This window comes from Coturnix japonica, chromosome 7 (genome assembly GCF_054131305.1).
Source record: "Coturnix japonica strain WE chromosome 7, WE-NBRP24, whole genome shotgun sequence".
Classification (NCBI taxonomy): Eukaryota; Metazoa; Chordata; class Aves; order Galliformes; family Phasianidae; genus Coturnix; species Coturnix japonica.
The window spans coordinates 33,492,721-33,508,699 of record NC_140669.1 but is presented as its reverse complement, the minus strand read 5'-3'; the positions used below and the strand labels follow the sequence as shown (position 1 = coordinate 33,508,699).

The 15,979-nt window shown below is 51.1% G+C and overlaps 2 protein-coding genes across 4 annotated transcripts in view; one reads left to right on the top strand and one right to left on the bottom strand.

The window, feature by feature from the left end:
- Window positions 1-1,671, bottom strand: part of SLX9 (SLX9 ribosome biogenesis factor) — a 47,768-nt gene extending 46,097 nt beyond the window's left edge. For both annotated transcript variants that reach the window (XM_085553781.1, XM_015867811.3), the window contains exon 1: window positions 1,535-1,671. Coding sequence is in view for 1 of the 2 variants with exons in the window: in XM_015867811.3 (XP_015723297.2) it covers window positions 1,535-1,645 (111 nt within the window). In the remaining variant the exon portion in view is untranslated. The remainder of the gene's footprint in view (window positions 1-1,534) is intronic.
- On the top strand, window positions 994-15,312 carry ITGB2 (integrin subunit beta 2). 2 transcript variants are annotated; one of them, XM_015867804.3, is made up of 17 exons: window positions 994-1,134; window positions 4,311-4,446; window positions 8,353-8,419; window positions 8,620-8,708; window positions 8,953-9,136; window positions 9,513-9,683; window positions 9,915-10,156; window positions 10,508-10,663; window positions 10,925-11,020; window positions 11,131-11,220; window positions 11,501-11,641; window positions 11,889-12,073; window positions 12,806-13,050; window positions 13,157-13,376; window positions 13,458-13,663; window positions 13,857-14,023; window positions 14,266-15,312. In XM_015867804.3, exons 3-17 carry the CDS (start codon window positions 8,356-8,358, stop codon window positions 14,329-14,331), a joined length of 2,322 nt encoding a protein of 773 aa, XP_015723290.2. In that variant the 5' UTR covers window positions 994-1,134; window positions 4,311-4,446; window positions 8,353-8,355; the 3' UTR covers window positions 14,332-15,312. The 2 variants fall into 2 exon arrangements, with proteins under 2 accessions (XP_015723290.2, XP_085409902.1); XM_085553776.1 differs by lacking the exons at window positions 994-1,134; window positions 12,806-13,050; window positions 13,157-13,376; ... (1 more) ...; window positions 13,857-14,023; window positions 14,266-15,312 and adding an exon at window positions 12,232-12,560 and having other exon boundaries at window positions 4,316-4,446.
- Window positions 15,313-15,979: the final 667 nt, after the last annotated feature.

Here is a 15,979-nt window from a genome sequence, read left to right as displayed (position 1 = left end):
ACAAAGCTATAAGCACATCTCAGCATGGTGAGTACAAAGTACTGGTCAGATCAAGGCACATACCTCCCCTAGCACACCTCTCTGTCTGCAGGGAGTAATACATATTATTTTCTAAATATTGTAATTCTTACTGAGGTATCCTCTCTTGGGCCCTGCTGCACTAACAGGATACTGCCAGAGCTGAATCTTTGGCCTGACCCCCTACAGCCTTTTTATATGCTAATGTGGAAGTTTCCAAGCAATGCAGTAAATACTATTCCAGCTGCACCTAATTAGGTATCTTCACTTTCCTGTCTCTCACCCTCCCAGCTTAGATCATGTGTTTCTCGTGTTTGTCATTACTTCTGAAATCCTTCAGTGAATTAAATGTTGAGTTGCTCTGAGACCAGTGTGACAAATCAAGTGCGTAGGTCTGGAATTGACTGCATCCATCCAGCCTGGCCCTGAGTGTCCTCAGGGATGCAGCACTTACAGCTTCCCTGGGCAGCAGTGCCAGGCCCTCACAAAGTGCTATAAAGAGGTCTGTGATGCATCTGGCTTGTCTGGTTTACATGTTTCTAGCTTCCAAACTGTGTGCTGTATGCCAGAAAATAAGTGAACCTAAGGGCTGCCCCTGGACTCATGGCCCACTTGTCTTGAAAAGCCACCACCCTTGTGGCTTTTTCACACCAGTGCTGTGCAGTATGGGACACAAACAGACACCTGGCAAAGCTCAATGCTACAGCAGCTTCAACACACAACTTTTCTAAGAATGAGGATGTTTAGAATATTTAACTCAACCTTCTTCTGTTTTGAGGTTCTACAGCAGGCACCAGGCCTGTCTCACGGCATCCCACCACGTGGTCAAGGACCACTCCTTTGGACATCTCTGCTAAGCCACAAGTGGAGCTGCAGAAAGGCATCCTCAGGAGCCCTGTGCACACACCTGCCAGCCCGTCAGAGGTCACAGTGCCATTGGGACAGCCCACGAGGGCAGCCACTAGATGTGCCTCACAACATCCCAAAGACTTCAGACAGCTGCACAGGGATAGTGCAGGACCACCACCAGACACCAAACATCGAACTTCAGCTCACACAGGAGGAATCACCTCCACCACAGAAGCATCACCTCGCTACCTCTGACCGGAGGAGCTGGTAAGCCCCAGTCCCTGCTGACCAGAAACACACCAGCTCTTCATCCACGCTTCCCACACAGGCTGCGCCTGCTCCAGCTCCCAGGGCAACCCTGTACTAAGAAATCCTTCCCGCTGCCTGAGCTCAGCCCCCCCCTCCGCCCCCCGGGGCTGTCCCCTCGCTTCCCACCGCTCGTCCTTGAGAAGGGACGGAGCCGCAGCCGAACAGAGCGGGCTGAAGGCGCACGAGGAGGTGCTGCCTCGCGCCCTGGAGGCCCCGCGCTGCACACGCTGGGTCGGAGCCGCCAAGGGCAGGGAAACCATGTTTCTCCGTAACAGCTTCATCCAAACGGGAGCCAGTGCGGCGTCATGGCACTCGAGCCCCTCGCGATCCCGCTCCGCTCCCCCCGCCGTCCCGCTACCTTCGCCGCGGGCGCGCTGCGGCCGCCAGGGCCGGGTGCTGGCGGGTCGAGGCGCGGCGGGGGTCGTGGCGCGGCGTGGTGCAGCCGCGGACGCCGGACTTTCCCCACCATGGCCGAGCACTACCCGCGCCGGAACCAGGACTAGGCCACGCGGTGCGCGCACTGCGCTCCTCCCAGAACGCCGCTAAGCGGGCCGTGCTCCCCTCACTGCCGCACTTCTTCCTTCCGGGGCGGGCCGTGGGGCCGGGCGGGGTGCTGCCTCAGCGGTGGGCGGCCGGATCTGTACATTGTGGTGCTTGAACGGGTTGCAAAGCTGCTGGGAGGGAGCGGGGCCTTCTGCACTCCGTATGTGGAAACAGCTGAGAGCGCGGTTGCGCTGTGGTTGAACCTGGAGCCATGGGCTGCGTCATAGAATCGAAATGAAGGAAACTTAGCAGCAAAAGTTGTATTATTATTAAGCAGGTATTCTTACTGGCAGCACTGGGATAACTCCAAAAATGCTCCACCAGTTGATCGTTTTTCCATATCGTTATCCTATCCACTCCCAACGACTGCCCAACGGATAACGGTCTTATTTGGTGATCTCCCAGGGTAGGGAGATGGGAGATGGACCTCAAAACAGCAGCAACAATCTGAGGAAGAAAGCTAATTTACTAAATAAGATAATGGAATGCAAGACAACAGAATGAAATACAGTATAATATAATTGGAATTTAAGCTGATATATCAAATAAAATGAGAGAGAGAGTGTCCAAAACCAGAGGCCTTACTGTAATGCTGAAGGCAGACACCTAAGGAGTATGCATGCAGAGATGAGCACAAAGGAGAAGGGGACATCTTGTGACTTATGAGCAGTTTAATCTTTCCCTCTGAATGGAAAACAGAAACAGAAAAGCCCTCTGGGGTATGTAGTTCTTATTCTCTTCTGAGAACCAAGTACCCTTAAAATTGACAGCCTGAAAATTGGAGCATTAACTCTTTAACTACTGGTGCCCTACATGATGTTATGTTGTGGAACACAGATAACAAAAATCACGAAACCAGGACATCCATGCACTGCTTTGCTTCCTTGGGCCTGGCAGCTCAGTGTGGATGACACAGCACCTCCCTCGGCTGCTCCTCCAGGCAGCTGGGCTTCATTTTCCCTTTTGTGATTCTCTTCTTTCAAAATCACAGAAAACACCATGACACATGCGGTGCTCACCAGTGGTGGCTTTCTCAAACAGAAACTTCCCACCACCAAGGGAGTGGTGCCCATTTTCTTCTGCCTGATCCTTGCTCAGCTCTGGCATGCAGATGGGGAAGGAGCACTTGCCAAGCTCAGCATGACAGCAGTTACCACTGCTCACCTGTGTTTCCCAAAGCAACATCTTAGAGATTTTGCTGTGCAGGAAAATGAGGAGGAGACTGAGACCTGGAGAAAGCCAACCCTGGGAGACTAGTAGTGGTGGGTCTGACTCACACTTGGCAGCAGGCAAAGTCTGGATGCCAGGTCTTAAGGATGTTAGGGAAGATATAATGTTTGTGAGGTGTAGAAAATATCACTGGGAAGAGTTTGGTTGCTTGCTGTAGGCTGGGATGTACTGCTGGGGAGCACAGCACCAAAATGACCTCTCTAACCACCAACACTGTGTGGTAGGAATGGGCCAGAGGCACCACCTGCTGCTAGCTCGTGGTGGAGCCTGGTCCCAGCTGGCAGAGAGAGGTCCTGCAAGAACCATAGCCAGGAAAGGGAAAAGGAGCAATCCTGTTGGTGGAAACATAATTAAAATATATGCAGTCAAAATAAAGATGCCTGTTAAAGTCACAGTTAAAACTTTTGGAACTAGACTGGAGTGTGCTATGGCTCTGTAGTGGTGGGCTGTCATCACACACAGTGTGGGCCCCTACAGGACACCCTCCCACAGCAGAGTAAAACCACAGCAGATAGGAGAAATCAGATGTAGAAATAAGAAGACATCCTTTAAAAAGTGGAAGTTGTGCCCAAATCGGGAAGTATGAGAGGTGAAATCTTCAAGCTGCTGAATGCTCCTCACAACTGAAGCTGTCTTCTCCAGCCCTGACTTGATTCTTCTTGGGCCCCTTTTCCCCATCAGCAACGACTGACCATACATTGGCTATGCATGCAGTGAATAGTGCAGGCTGATGCGCTGCCAGCACTGGAGTGCTTGGTTCAGCAGGGGAAGGCTCACTGGTGACTGTCTGGCAATGCCTCTTAAACCTGCAAAACAATTAACAAGTCCCATGTTAATTGTTTCTCAAAAAAAAATCTAAGATACCATGTGTTTTCAGTTTAGTGCCTTAAAAAGGTTAAGAGAGAGTTGTCTAGAGCCAGATCCTCTCTACTTGGGGTGTGATAGAAGGGGAAACCACAGCCTGTATGGCAAAATCGGAAGGCTCAAATAACCACATGGCCCCAAGCTGTGTCATGGCAAGAGCAGCACTGGTATCCTCCATTGAGCAGGGAGAACCTGCCCATTCCAACAGCCTCCCCATGAGGCAAAAACACCAGAGGCAGACTGGAGCCAGAGGGGAGAGTTGGCTCCCTACGTCCAGACCTAAGGGTACCACCATCTCTCCAGGGCACCAGTTTTCCAGATTCCCCAGAGCTGGCCTCGTTCACCTGCCAGGCAGCTCTGTTGAAGGTCAAAGTGGGCAGAAGAAGGTGTTTTGGGCAGGTCGGGTTCAGCTTTGGCTTTGGTGCATGGGCCGGCTGCATTTGGGGGAAGGCACCCGCCCACAAGCTACCGCTCTGGCTTCCTCCTTTCTGCTCCAGCCAGTGCAAGGCAGAAGGAGGAAGGACCAGCACCAGAGCTTCTGATTCTCAGCTGCTGCTCCCAGCTAGGCAGTGCAGCCACAGGGCTTCCAGCCTCACTGCAGTTCCAGAAGAGGAGCCGAAGGGAAGGCTTGATGTGAGTACTCTCTCACTTTTGTGCTCCTCCTTTCTCGGGGGAGGTTGATGGGTAACGAAGAAGTTTCATAGCCATGGGGTTTCCATAAATTTGTTTTGCAACTCTAGATCCAGCTTCATGCAAGGTGAGTCCTTTGGCATGCTGCAGCCTGGCACATGGCCTTCCCAAGAGCACTTGCTTCATCTTTGCATTTCTGCTTTCAGAGGATGGATTGAGCCTGGAAGTGCAGGCATTTATTAGGGGAGGGTTTCAGACCCCAACCAGCACCTTCCTCACCCACCTGTGGGCTTGGGAAGCAGCAAAGGCCCAGGGTGCTCTTGTTGCATCCTTCCAAATATCAGCTGAGGGACACACCAGTTTCTACCCAGTGCTGTGTCACCTCACACATGGGCATAGGGATGTTATCTGAACACATCAAACCTTGTGCCCAGAAACAACCCCAGCTCTGTTGTGATAAGGAGTTGATTGGAAAGCAGGGACAAGCAATCTGTCCCACTGGGGCCTGCCAGATAAGAATGCCTTTGCTTCTGTGGAATGGGCAAAGCCTGAATGAAGGGCTAGGGGAGAGGGGCAAGAAAAACCCTGCTTTTCATTTATCTCTGCATGTATTACACTCTGCAAATGACCTCAGAAGATGCATAGTGGAAACAGGGAATACAGCAAAGGATGCATGTAAACTTACTCTGGAGAAAGACAGACCTTCACCAAGCCTTTAAGACAGGAAAAAGCTTGCTTGCTAACATAGTGAGGGGAAGGTGTAGGTCCTGTAAGTATAGCCCATGCGTGATGGAGAAACCGGAGAGCTGCTTTTCAGTTTTGAATCATTCTCAAGCAGACAGACTTTCATTTTTTATGATTTTTAAAGGTCTGGCTCCGTGCCTCACAGGGAGATGAAAAGCAAACACATGAACATTCACAGAGATATCAAGCACTGTGGCTGACACAGGTGCTAGTTCCTTTGCAGGAAAGCGTGGGAAAGCTATAATGTTGCATTTCTCTATCATTATTGTCACATCCTGCTGTGCTCAGTGGTTTTATAGTGAGTTGTAACTAAACTCAGTGGGTTAGCAACTGCAATGCAGGACCTACTTTCTTGCATGAAGCACAAGAAGCTGGAAGTCTCCCACTTTTGCAGTTTGGTCGCTGCAGGTAGGAGGCAAACCACTTCATTACACTACTGCCAAATGGGTAATGCTAGCCAGGGGACTTCACTAAAGCACCAAAGAGAAAAGGAACAGCTCCTCTGTCCTAAATGGTGTATGATAAACAGATTCCTGCTTAGCCTAGAACAGGTGCAACAGGACATTTGCACCAGTGACAGAAGGAGGCTGCAATCAGCGACTGGAACAGACCCTTCAAGGCTTTGTGTACTTATATCTACCTTTCTATAAATATATATATTTAAATAGATAGATGTATATATAAAACTAGAGATGATGCAGGCAGACCCTGCAAGGCTACTGTTATTGATGTGTATATATATACATCCATATATACCTGTACATAAATAGATAGATACACACATTTTTTCATGGAGGAAGAGCCTCAGTGTCTCAGCCAATCCTAGCCCTCTTGATGGTTGTCTACGTTGATGGGAATTACCCATAACACCAAAGTTTGAGAAGAAACAGCCACAACCAAGTGCTATGTACCGCCCTGCCTTGCTGTGCTCTGTGGTGCTCATTTTCACTCTGTGCATGGCAGCCTCACTGTTACAGGCAGATGATGCAAGCCTGCCAAGAGTCCTCCAGAGATACTGGGCACAGGAAGATGTCCTTCCACTTTACAAGAAGAACATAATTAGCAAAGCAGCAAAGGAGGGTTGTGGCCACCAGTCTGCAAGACCCATCTCTGCTGTTGAACTCCCATCCTATTTATAGCAATGAGACAGCAGCAGCTAGCTTTGACACTTCCCCTTCAGCTCTATTTATAAATCCCAGCTTGCAAACAGGAGCATGGTCTTTGTGCATCCCTCTGCTTGCCATGAGAAGTGAATCTGTCCCTAGCAGAGCACAGCTGGGAGCAGTGAACCCTTAGCAGTGTGAATCTGACACTGAGACAAATGGATGGCAAGGGCAGATGGAGAAGACACTGCAGGGTCGCTGCCTGGGCCCTGCTAGCACCACGTCAAACAGAAAAGCTGGGGCTGACTGTGAGGAGGCAGACAAAAGCAGAAGTCCCGTTTGCTTCCTTTGAAAGTCACCCTATATCGCATACACGCTGATCCACCCACAGAGCAGTGAATAATTTCCTTCTGCAGTGGAATGAAAAGAAGCAGTGAGCTTTTCTGCTGCTGCAGTCCCCTAGCATTAGGGTGTGTTTTACACCCTTGCTGCCGGGAAAAAAAGGACTGTTAGCGTTATAAGGGCACCAAAATTCAGCCAACAAAACGAACCCTTTAGTACAAAACTCATTATCAAACAGAGCTGGGCTTATATGGACTGTGTTTCTGGGATCAGGGAGGTATTTTTAATCCTGTTGTAATTGGAAACTTACTCCTTTTTATGGAATGAGCCTGTATGTATGAACCCACTATCTCCAGCAATCCAAGCACAGGGAGCTCGGAGGGCCTCAGTCTGTGGCTAATCTCATGGCTTATACAGCTCCCTTCTTGGCCTAAGTGAGTACAAAGGGCACATGTCCGCACACATGCAGTTACGGGCTTTCCTTCCATGAGAAGAAGATGGCTGCCAGTGGGAGTCTGACTATGAGGCAGGCAAGAGGTGCACCCACTATGAAACCCAGCCAGAGCTAGCTTGTGTGAACACTGAGGGTGTTCCTTCTGCACCTGCTCCCAGAGCCCAATCACCCATGGAGTGCCCACGGAGATGCAGTGGGTATGGTCACAGACAGGGATGGAGCTGCAGCCCCATCACAGAATGGCACAGCAAGGCAGAGTCCTGGGCTCTGAAACCATGACCAGGTGAGCACAGAGTCACCTTTTCCTGTCTGCATAGAGAGGTGATGGCCTCCAGAGCACTGCTGGGAGCTCAGCCCTGAGGTGGTCACCTCTTAAGGCTGCAGATCTTCACACCCTGACACCCTGCACTCTGCTGCTACCAGCGCACCTCCAAGCTCACAGAACAGCCAGGCATCAAACCCCAGCGTGCAGCTGTCACAAAATGACACCTATTAATCTCCTTTAGCATCTGATCTTTCTGGTCGGTGTCACCCTTGACTCGTCTGGTGCCTCACAGCGGCTGACAAGCTGCAAACACATCCTTGTGCCTCAGGAGCAGCTCTGAGCAGCCATATTTACCGCTTGGGGTTTGGTGCTTTCTGTGCATTTCCCTTGCTGCTTCCTTCCCACCATGAGCTGCTCAGTCTGGCAGGTTCTCAGGACAGGCTGATGGTGCTCTGCAGCACTGACAGAACCAGGGAGAAGGTGTCTGATTGCTCACAGTGGCATAAGAACCATTTCAAAACCAGTGACATGTCCTTCTGATGTATCTATTATTGCTGAAAATTGAAACGTTCATTGTTCCTCCTCTTTTTTCCTCTTTTCTCACATCCCCAAATACATCAATGTTGGAAGGCCACAACCCTGTTGGGTTTCACTTCAGGACTGAGCCTTTCTGCATTACGTACGTACACGAATATAGATGGAGAAGAATCTGGATAAATATCACACCAGTCTACATAGCGGTTCAGCTGAAGTTGTACTGATGCAGTGCAAGCTGCTGCTCTGCTGACGTTCATGTTCAGCCCAAAAGCTCTGTTTAGCTGGATACCAGTGTATTTTTCTAAGAGCATGCGAGCTGTCAGTTGGGGTCATGCTTGCAGGACCCAACCTGCTTTGGGGTGGAGACATCCACTCAGTGCCACCATCTCTGCAGACATTTTCTGTGAGATTTGGAGGCTTCCTTTCCTGAGGCCGCTGTCATAGGGATGACTTTTCTCTTGCAGAAAATGCCACGTGACTGCTGCCTCTGTCTGCCAGCAATGACCTGGGTGCTGCTGCTGCTGACAACAGGTGAACCCCACCTGCCCTTCCTCCCTACCTTCCCCCAACACCTCATGTGGTCACTGAAATGTGCTGGAGTGGGGAAATACCCATCACTGCACTACATGTGGCACTGAGAGCCATACAGGTGTGGGTGCCTGCTGCTGGGAGCCCCACAGCTGCCTCTGGTGCTGGTCCTCCATTTCTAACTCATCTTCTCCACATTCCAGCCTTTGCTGCAGAGTGTCCCAAGATCAAGGTGGGGACATGCAAGAACTGCATCCAGTCTGGCCCTGGCTGCGCCTGGTGCAAGAAGCTGGTAGGTCCCGGTATCCTCACATGCTATCAGCAAAAGGGCAGTGAGAGCCATCCTGCCAGTGGGCAGTCAGTCCTGGTAGGACTTTGTGTCCTCCCTGCTGGATGAGACCAGAACTTCAGCCTTTACTTTCTCCGCCAGTATCCCAGAGCCCCAGCAGAGCTGGTTTGGGAGTTGGGTCATTGGAGTTGTGTGTTTACTTACCTCCTGCCCCCCTAATTTTTCTGTTTGATGTTGCAACACTCAGGATTTCACCAAAGCCGGTGAGCCAGACTCCAACCGCTGTGACACTGTAGAGCAGCTGCAGCAGAGGGGATGCCCAGAGAACGAGATTGAGTTTCCAGTCAATGAGATCAAAAGGACACAGGACAGTGCATTCAGCAATAAGATACAGCTGACTCCCCAGGAGGTGCATCTGAAGCTGAGGATAAGTATGATTCCTGTGTTGTGATAATAACCACCTGCCCATCCCCACACTCAGCTGGGTAGCAGCTGAAGCTGGCCAACATTTGTTGCACATGTTTTTCACCCTTTCTTCAAAACTGTTGTCAGGAGGTGATCCTGCAGGAAACCTGAGGGACATCACAGGAGCTGTAAAGTCTTGAAGGAAAAGCTCTTGTGAAGATGTGAGGGTGGGGAATGCTTCAGGGGAGATAAACATGGAGCCTGTAGCTGTGCTGGGGTGTGGTGGCATGTCAAAGGTTTCCTCTCCATTTTCTCCCAATGAAAGATCCCAGTGTGGGGTGGGCAATGAGGCAGGATACGATCCACAGCACAGTGGCTGAACCTGGTGTCTCTATCCCGCAGGGGAGCCTGCTGAATTTGACGTGAAGTTTCGCCGCGCCACAGGTTACCCCATTGATATCTACTACCTCATGGACCTCTCCTATTCCATGCTAGATGACCTAGAGAATGTGAAGAAGCTAGGAGGAGAGCTGCTTAGAGCCCTGGAGAACACCACACCCTCTCGCCGCATAGGTGAGCCTGTCTGAAGCACAGGGCCAGCTGTTTGCTGGGAAGAGTAGTGAGGCCAGTGGACAAAATAAGATGCAGGATGCAGGCAGTGTGAGGCAGTGTACTGGAGCAAGGGATGTGGACAGGTACTTGGCTCCTCATGCAGGAACCAGGAGGCTGTCCATGCCCGGTGCCATCAGAACACTTGCCAACCTCTTCCATCTCTAACAATGCCCATGGTCCTGGGCGTCCTAGGTTTTGGTTCCTTTGTGGACAAGACAGTACTGCCTTTTGTCAACACACACCCTGAGAAGCTGAAGAACCCTTGCCCCAACAAGGACAGTAATTGCCAGCCCCCCTTTGCCTTCAAACACATCCTCTCACTGACCGACAATGCTGAGAAGTTTGAGAGTGAAGTGGGGAAGCAGTTCATCTCAGGGAACCTGGATGCCCCAGAAGGAGGGCTGGATGCCATGATGCAGGCAGCAGTGTGTGGAGTGAGTACCCAAAAGGGCAGCCTCATTTCTTCCCCATTCCCTTCACCTGCAGGCATGATGGCTGCTGCCTCTGCTCACGGCTCCTCCAGCAGGAGCTGGTTCTGCCCCTCCTGGAGCAGGTTGTGGATGGCTATCATGTAGCTTCAGGCCCGTAATGCACGTAGAAGTCCTGATTTGGCTGGATACAGGAAAGTGTCTCACCTGTGGGCTTCCTGACTTGAGTCCCCAGTAACAGTCCTCCATGCCCTCCAGCCCTTGTGGCTGATGTGACTCAGCAACTGCACAGTGCTCAGGCAGCATCACCACAGTCCCATTTGGGGACGAGTGTCAGTGCTGTCCATACCATTACAGGACTTGATTGGCTGGCGCAATGTGACCCGACTGCTGGTGTACGCAACTGATGATGGCTTCCACTTTGCTGGTGATGGCAAGCTTGGGGGCATTTTGACCCCCAACGATGGCCAGTGCCACTTGGAGGACAACATGTACAAAAAGAGCAATGAGTTTGTAAGTACTCTGGCATTGTTCCCAGGTTTGCTCAGTGGCTCTGCACCCTGAGCCTGGGGGCAGCTCCACGGCAATTGCTTTCAGCCCTCAGGAGGGCCCTGGGGACAGTCCAGGGCAGGGGGTGTGATGGATGGAGGCAGAGATGCTGCTGCCTCAGGTGCCTCTGAGTAGTGAAAACTCCTCCGTATCAGGTGTTGTCTTGTTTGGTGTGTTCCACAAGGTCTTCCTTACAGCGACTATCAGCCTGCTCTTCTCACACAGGACTATCCCTCTGTTGGCCAGCTGGTCCAGAAACTTGCTGAAAACAACATCCAGCCGATTTTTGCTGTCACCAGCAAGATGGTGGATGTTTACAAAGTGAGTAGGCTTTGGCTGGTCCAGGTGCCTCCTGAGGTGATACATGCATGTCCTCCTGCCACTGCTGTCACATGGTGGGGACATGACATTCTTTTGCTCTCCATTGGCAGAAACTCAGTGAAATGATCCCAAAGTCAGCAGTAGGGGAGCTGAATGAGGACTCCAGCAACATCATTGAACTCATCCAGGTGGCCTACAATGTAAGTGCTGGGTGAGAACTTATTTTGCCTATTTGGTGGAGAAAAGTTCACATCATGTGTCATCATCATCTGAGAGCAGGTGAGGATGGAACTCTCGCCCACAGCCAGCAAGAGGCTGCCACCTCTCTGATGCCACTACCTGCATTTCCTGCCCCACCACAGTCAGCTGAGACCATGTCCTGGGGCTCACCCTATCCTTCTCCCCTGGGCTGGGAGAAGCAACCCCACATCTCTGTGCTTCAGTCTCTCCTCTGGATAACTGCCCATCATTCCCTCACAGAACCTCTCCTCACGGATCATCCTGGACCACTCAACCCTGCCAGATGTCCTGGATGTCAAATATGACTCCATTTGCAATAACAGCACAGGAGCCAAGAATGAAGCAAGGGGGCAATGTGACAATGTTAAGATCAATGATGAGGTATGTTTCCCTGTATCAGGAATACTGTGCAGCTTGCAAGGCTCCTCCTGCCTTTTCCATCTAACAGCAGGAACTCTTGTACCAGACTTTTTGTTCATGTGAATTTAGTGCCCCAAATGTCCGGAATGCTGAGAAGGATCCTCCATTATGTGTGCACTCAGCCTGGGGCCAGAACTACTCTGTTCCTACTGAAGCTACCTAATGGTCTCTGGCCCTTCCCTCTGTCTTCTCACTCTGCACCTTCTAGGTCACCTTCAAAGTGAAGGTCACAGCAAATGAATGCATCAAAAGCCAGTCCTTCACCATCCGGCCTCTGGGCTTCACAGACACGCTCACTGTGCTTGTGGACAGCATCTGTGAATGTGACTGCAGACAGCAGCCTGATCCAACTGCCTGCAGTGGAAATGGTGAGGTCATCTGTGGGATCTGCAGGTGAGTGCTGTTCTCCACAAATATTATTTCAAATAATGCCAGAGTTGAGGAGATGCTGTGAGAGAGCTTCCAGGCTCTCCCAGCTCCCTAGGAGCCACAGAACCATCAGTCGTGGCCTTGCTCTGATCCTTTGCACCCACTTCTTTTTTTTGGAGCAGCAATCTAAGCTCATGGTAGCAGGGAACACAGTGAGGTCTGTCTTCAGTTGGTAGACTGTCTGCTGCTTTCCTAAGGTCGCACGTGCATCCACTCAGCCATCCATCTGCCTACCCGTTATTCAGCCAACTCTCCACCCATTCAACCATCTGTCTGCCCAAACACCAAGCTTTATGTAGAGATCTCTAAAAATCTCACTTCTGTGGTTCGTGTACATTTTTAAACATAATTATTGCTTCAAGGCCTCTCAGTGAGTGGGAGAGGAAAAGCCTGGGTTTCCTCAGGAAACACTCAGATCTCCTGGCAGGGGTTTGGAAATTATAAATATTATAATAATTTCCAGGCAGTCGTTTGGTGTTGTAAATATAATGTGTGTTGCAAATATAACAAACACGGAGAGCAGCACTGCTGAGATCTCCCACCACAGTGCTCCCAGAGCTCGCTCCAGCATGCAGTGGTGACACTTGTTTCCAACAATGCTATCCGAGATCTCTTCTGCTTTGGTTGAGGTCTGAGCCTGGCCCTGTGTGTACTCTGTGGCTGCTGACCCAACTCATTCCTCTCTTCTCGTGGTAGTTGCAATTTGGGCTACACAGGGAAGAACTGTGAGTGTGACACCAAAGGCAGGACCAGCAAAGAGCTGGAGGGCAGCTGCAGGAAGGACAACAGCTCGGTCATCTGCTCAGGGCTGGGGGACTGCATGTGCGGGCAGTGTGTCTGTCACACCAGTGACGTGCCCGGCAAGGAAATCTACGGCACCTTCTGTGACTGTGACAACATGAACTGCGAGTTTCACAACGGCTCGCTGTGTGGTGGTGAGGGTGAGCAACCGGGAGCCCAGACACAGGGGGGTGGCCTCACTGTCTGAGCTGCATGGGCAGCCCTGTGTCCCCACAGGGCCGTGACTGGAATCCTTTCCCATCACAGAGCGTGGACGCTGCGATTGTGGTGAGTGCAAGTGCACGCCCAAGTACGAGGGCAGCGCCTGCCAGTGCAAGAAGTCGACTGATGGCTGTAGGAATAGCCGGCAGAATGAATGCAGCCTGCGTGGCTCCTGCCACTGCAACCGCTGCCAGTGCCGGGGGGGCTACCAGCCCCCCTACTGTGAGGAGTGCCCTGGCTGCCCCTCACCCTGCGGCAGGCACATGTGAGTGATGGAGCCGAGTGGTGGGGTGGGCACGGGTGCTGCTGGCGCTGCAGAGACGATTTGCAGCTACCTGTGTTGCAGTTCCTGCGTGGAGTGCAAGTCCTTCTATAGTGGGCCACTGAAAAAGAACTGCTCTGTGGCCTGCACCAACATCCAGCTGACTGATGAGCCACGGGCAGGGAGCCGGCAGTGCAAGGAGAAGGACTCTGAGAACTGCTGGATATCTTTCTACATGGCCCAGGATGATGGGGAGGAGATGTACACCGTCACTGTTGACCCTAAGAAAGGTACTAGACTGGCCTAGTATTAAATGTGAGGTTGGTGGCTCTGCCTATGGTGTGGGGGGTTGAAGCTTGGTGATCTTTGAGGTCCCTTCCAACCCAATCCATTCTATGATTCTATGAGTCCCACTTATCCTGCCTCTGCCCCAACAGCTCTCCTGGGGCCTGCAGATGTACAAGATCTGTTTTTGATCCACAGAGTGCCCGGAGCCTCCCAATGTTGCACTGATTGTAGGCAGCACCGTTGCTGGCGTGGCTCTCATTGGGCTGCTGCTCCTGCTGATCTGGCGGCTCTTGACGGAGATCTTTGACCGCCGAGAATACCGCAGGTTTGAGAAGGAGAAATCCAAGGCTAAGTGGAATGAGGTACGAGAGCATCAGGATGACTGCATGCAGGGGGGATGCTGGGAGGATGGGGGTGGAGGATCCACCTGCTGTAGAGGCTACTGCAGCTGGCAGTGCCCAGAACAGGGTGGACTCAGACCTTCCCAGTGCCTAACCTTGGAGCAGCTAATGCTGCCCACATCCTTCACAGTCACAGAATGATGGCTAACACATTGCCAAAAGTCTGGTACAATCTCACGGGACTTTCACCTTTCTCTCTCCAGGCTGATAATCCCCTATACAAGAGTGCTACCACCACCACCGTGAATCCCAGATTTGATGGGCAATGAACTGGAGTGATGCCTGGAAGCACTAGGGCCCACCACTAAATAAGGAAACACCAAACAAGGAAATCTCAGGCTCTCACCTCTTCTTTATTGTGTTGTTTTTAACCCTTCTTCCAAGAGTCCACCAGTAGCCAGGTGCTGGCTGAGGGGCTGCACAGAACCTGTCCTCTCATCTGGTTGCACTGTGGGAGTAGGGAGCAGCAGTGCCACAGACACGGCTGCAGAGCAGCTCTCACCAACAGGCACTCACCCCCGCTCCATATCAGTTTCCATCTGTTCTAGCTCCTGGTACTAACTTTGCTTTGTGGCAGGACATTCAGCCAGGTCCCATGGGACTTAGTGCAGAAAGTGCTCTCAATGTGGAGTTCAAAACTGCTATTTCCCTTCTGCTCTAGCAGGCTCCACTCCTAGGCTGCTCCATGCCCTCCTGCTCTGCTTTGTATAGTTACACTTGCAGCTCACTTCTAAACTACTCACTGCTGAGATGGATGGGGAAGGCCCCCTAGGCAGGCAGTTTGCTCCTTGCTGTGCCTGAAAATGATGGACAGCCACAAAACAAACAGTGAATCTTATTTCTAAATCACCAGCTGCGTCCCAGTGTTACTTCCCTCTTAGACCTACCTCAAGCTCCTCCATGTTTCTACCTGGGCTTACATGAGCTTGGCTTACATCCACCATGCACATGTACATGGCACAGAAGCGAAGGAGCAGCAGATTGAATTGTGGAACGTCAGCATCAGAGGCGCTGAACGTGTGAAACTGCTTGCAGCTTTGAGCTCAACCACAGCTTCTTCTGCCACCTCTAGGACCAGATCTCTTCCCTACTCTGTGACTCCATCAGACTTGTTGAGGATCAGCAATGCAAAAGACCTGGCATCACACATAAAATCCCCAGCTCAGTGCTTTCTCAGATCCTGCAGAAGTTCCTTTTGTGTTATGGGTTCATTCTTTTGAAATACACCTACAATTGTGTATTTGCTTCAAGTTTGGGAATAATTTGCAGGTAGTTTTACATCCAGTCTCCGTTAGCTTTATGAATATGTTCAAAGTTAATAGAAGTTTATATATAAAGTAAATACATCTGCCCTGCTCAGGCTCTAGGACAGCAGCTGAAACACTCACTGAAAAACTACAGCAAATTCCTGTGGTGGCTGCCAGCATCTACCACAGATACAGTGCTTGGAGAATGTCTGGCCAAAGCAACATACTGTTTTCTATGCTAATTTGCCAGCTACATCTTGATAGGTGCTCCTTTGCAAGCCAAAAAGAGCTCACAAAATGATGCAAACCAGTTCTTACCAGTGCCTGCGCTCTGGCAGCTGTACATAAAACATGTTAAACAAGAGTGCCTGTACATTGTCCGATGATAGATTAGTTTGGGCTACTTAGCCATTCTCCACCATCAACTGAGAGTCTGGGGCAGAGGAAGAGCAGAAGCAACTCTGATACTTCCCACAGTACTATCCCAGCCTGCAGCTGTTTTTCACTCCAGGACCCTGACCTGGTGCAGCTCTTTTGCACCTCACATCTGGCTGCCCAGTGACACCAGCAGCATTCCTTAGGGCACCAGCTCTCGGAGGCAGTGCTTGTTGCCAATGACCCAGACAGAAACTGTTCTTACTTGGACATAATGAGAGAATCTCCCCCATCA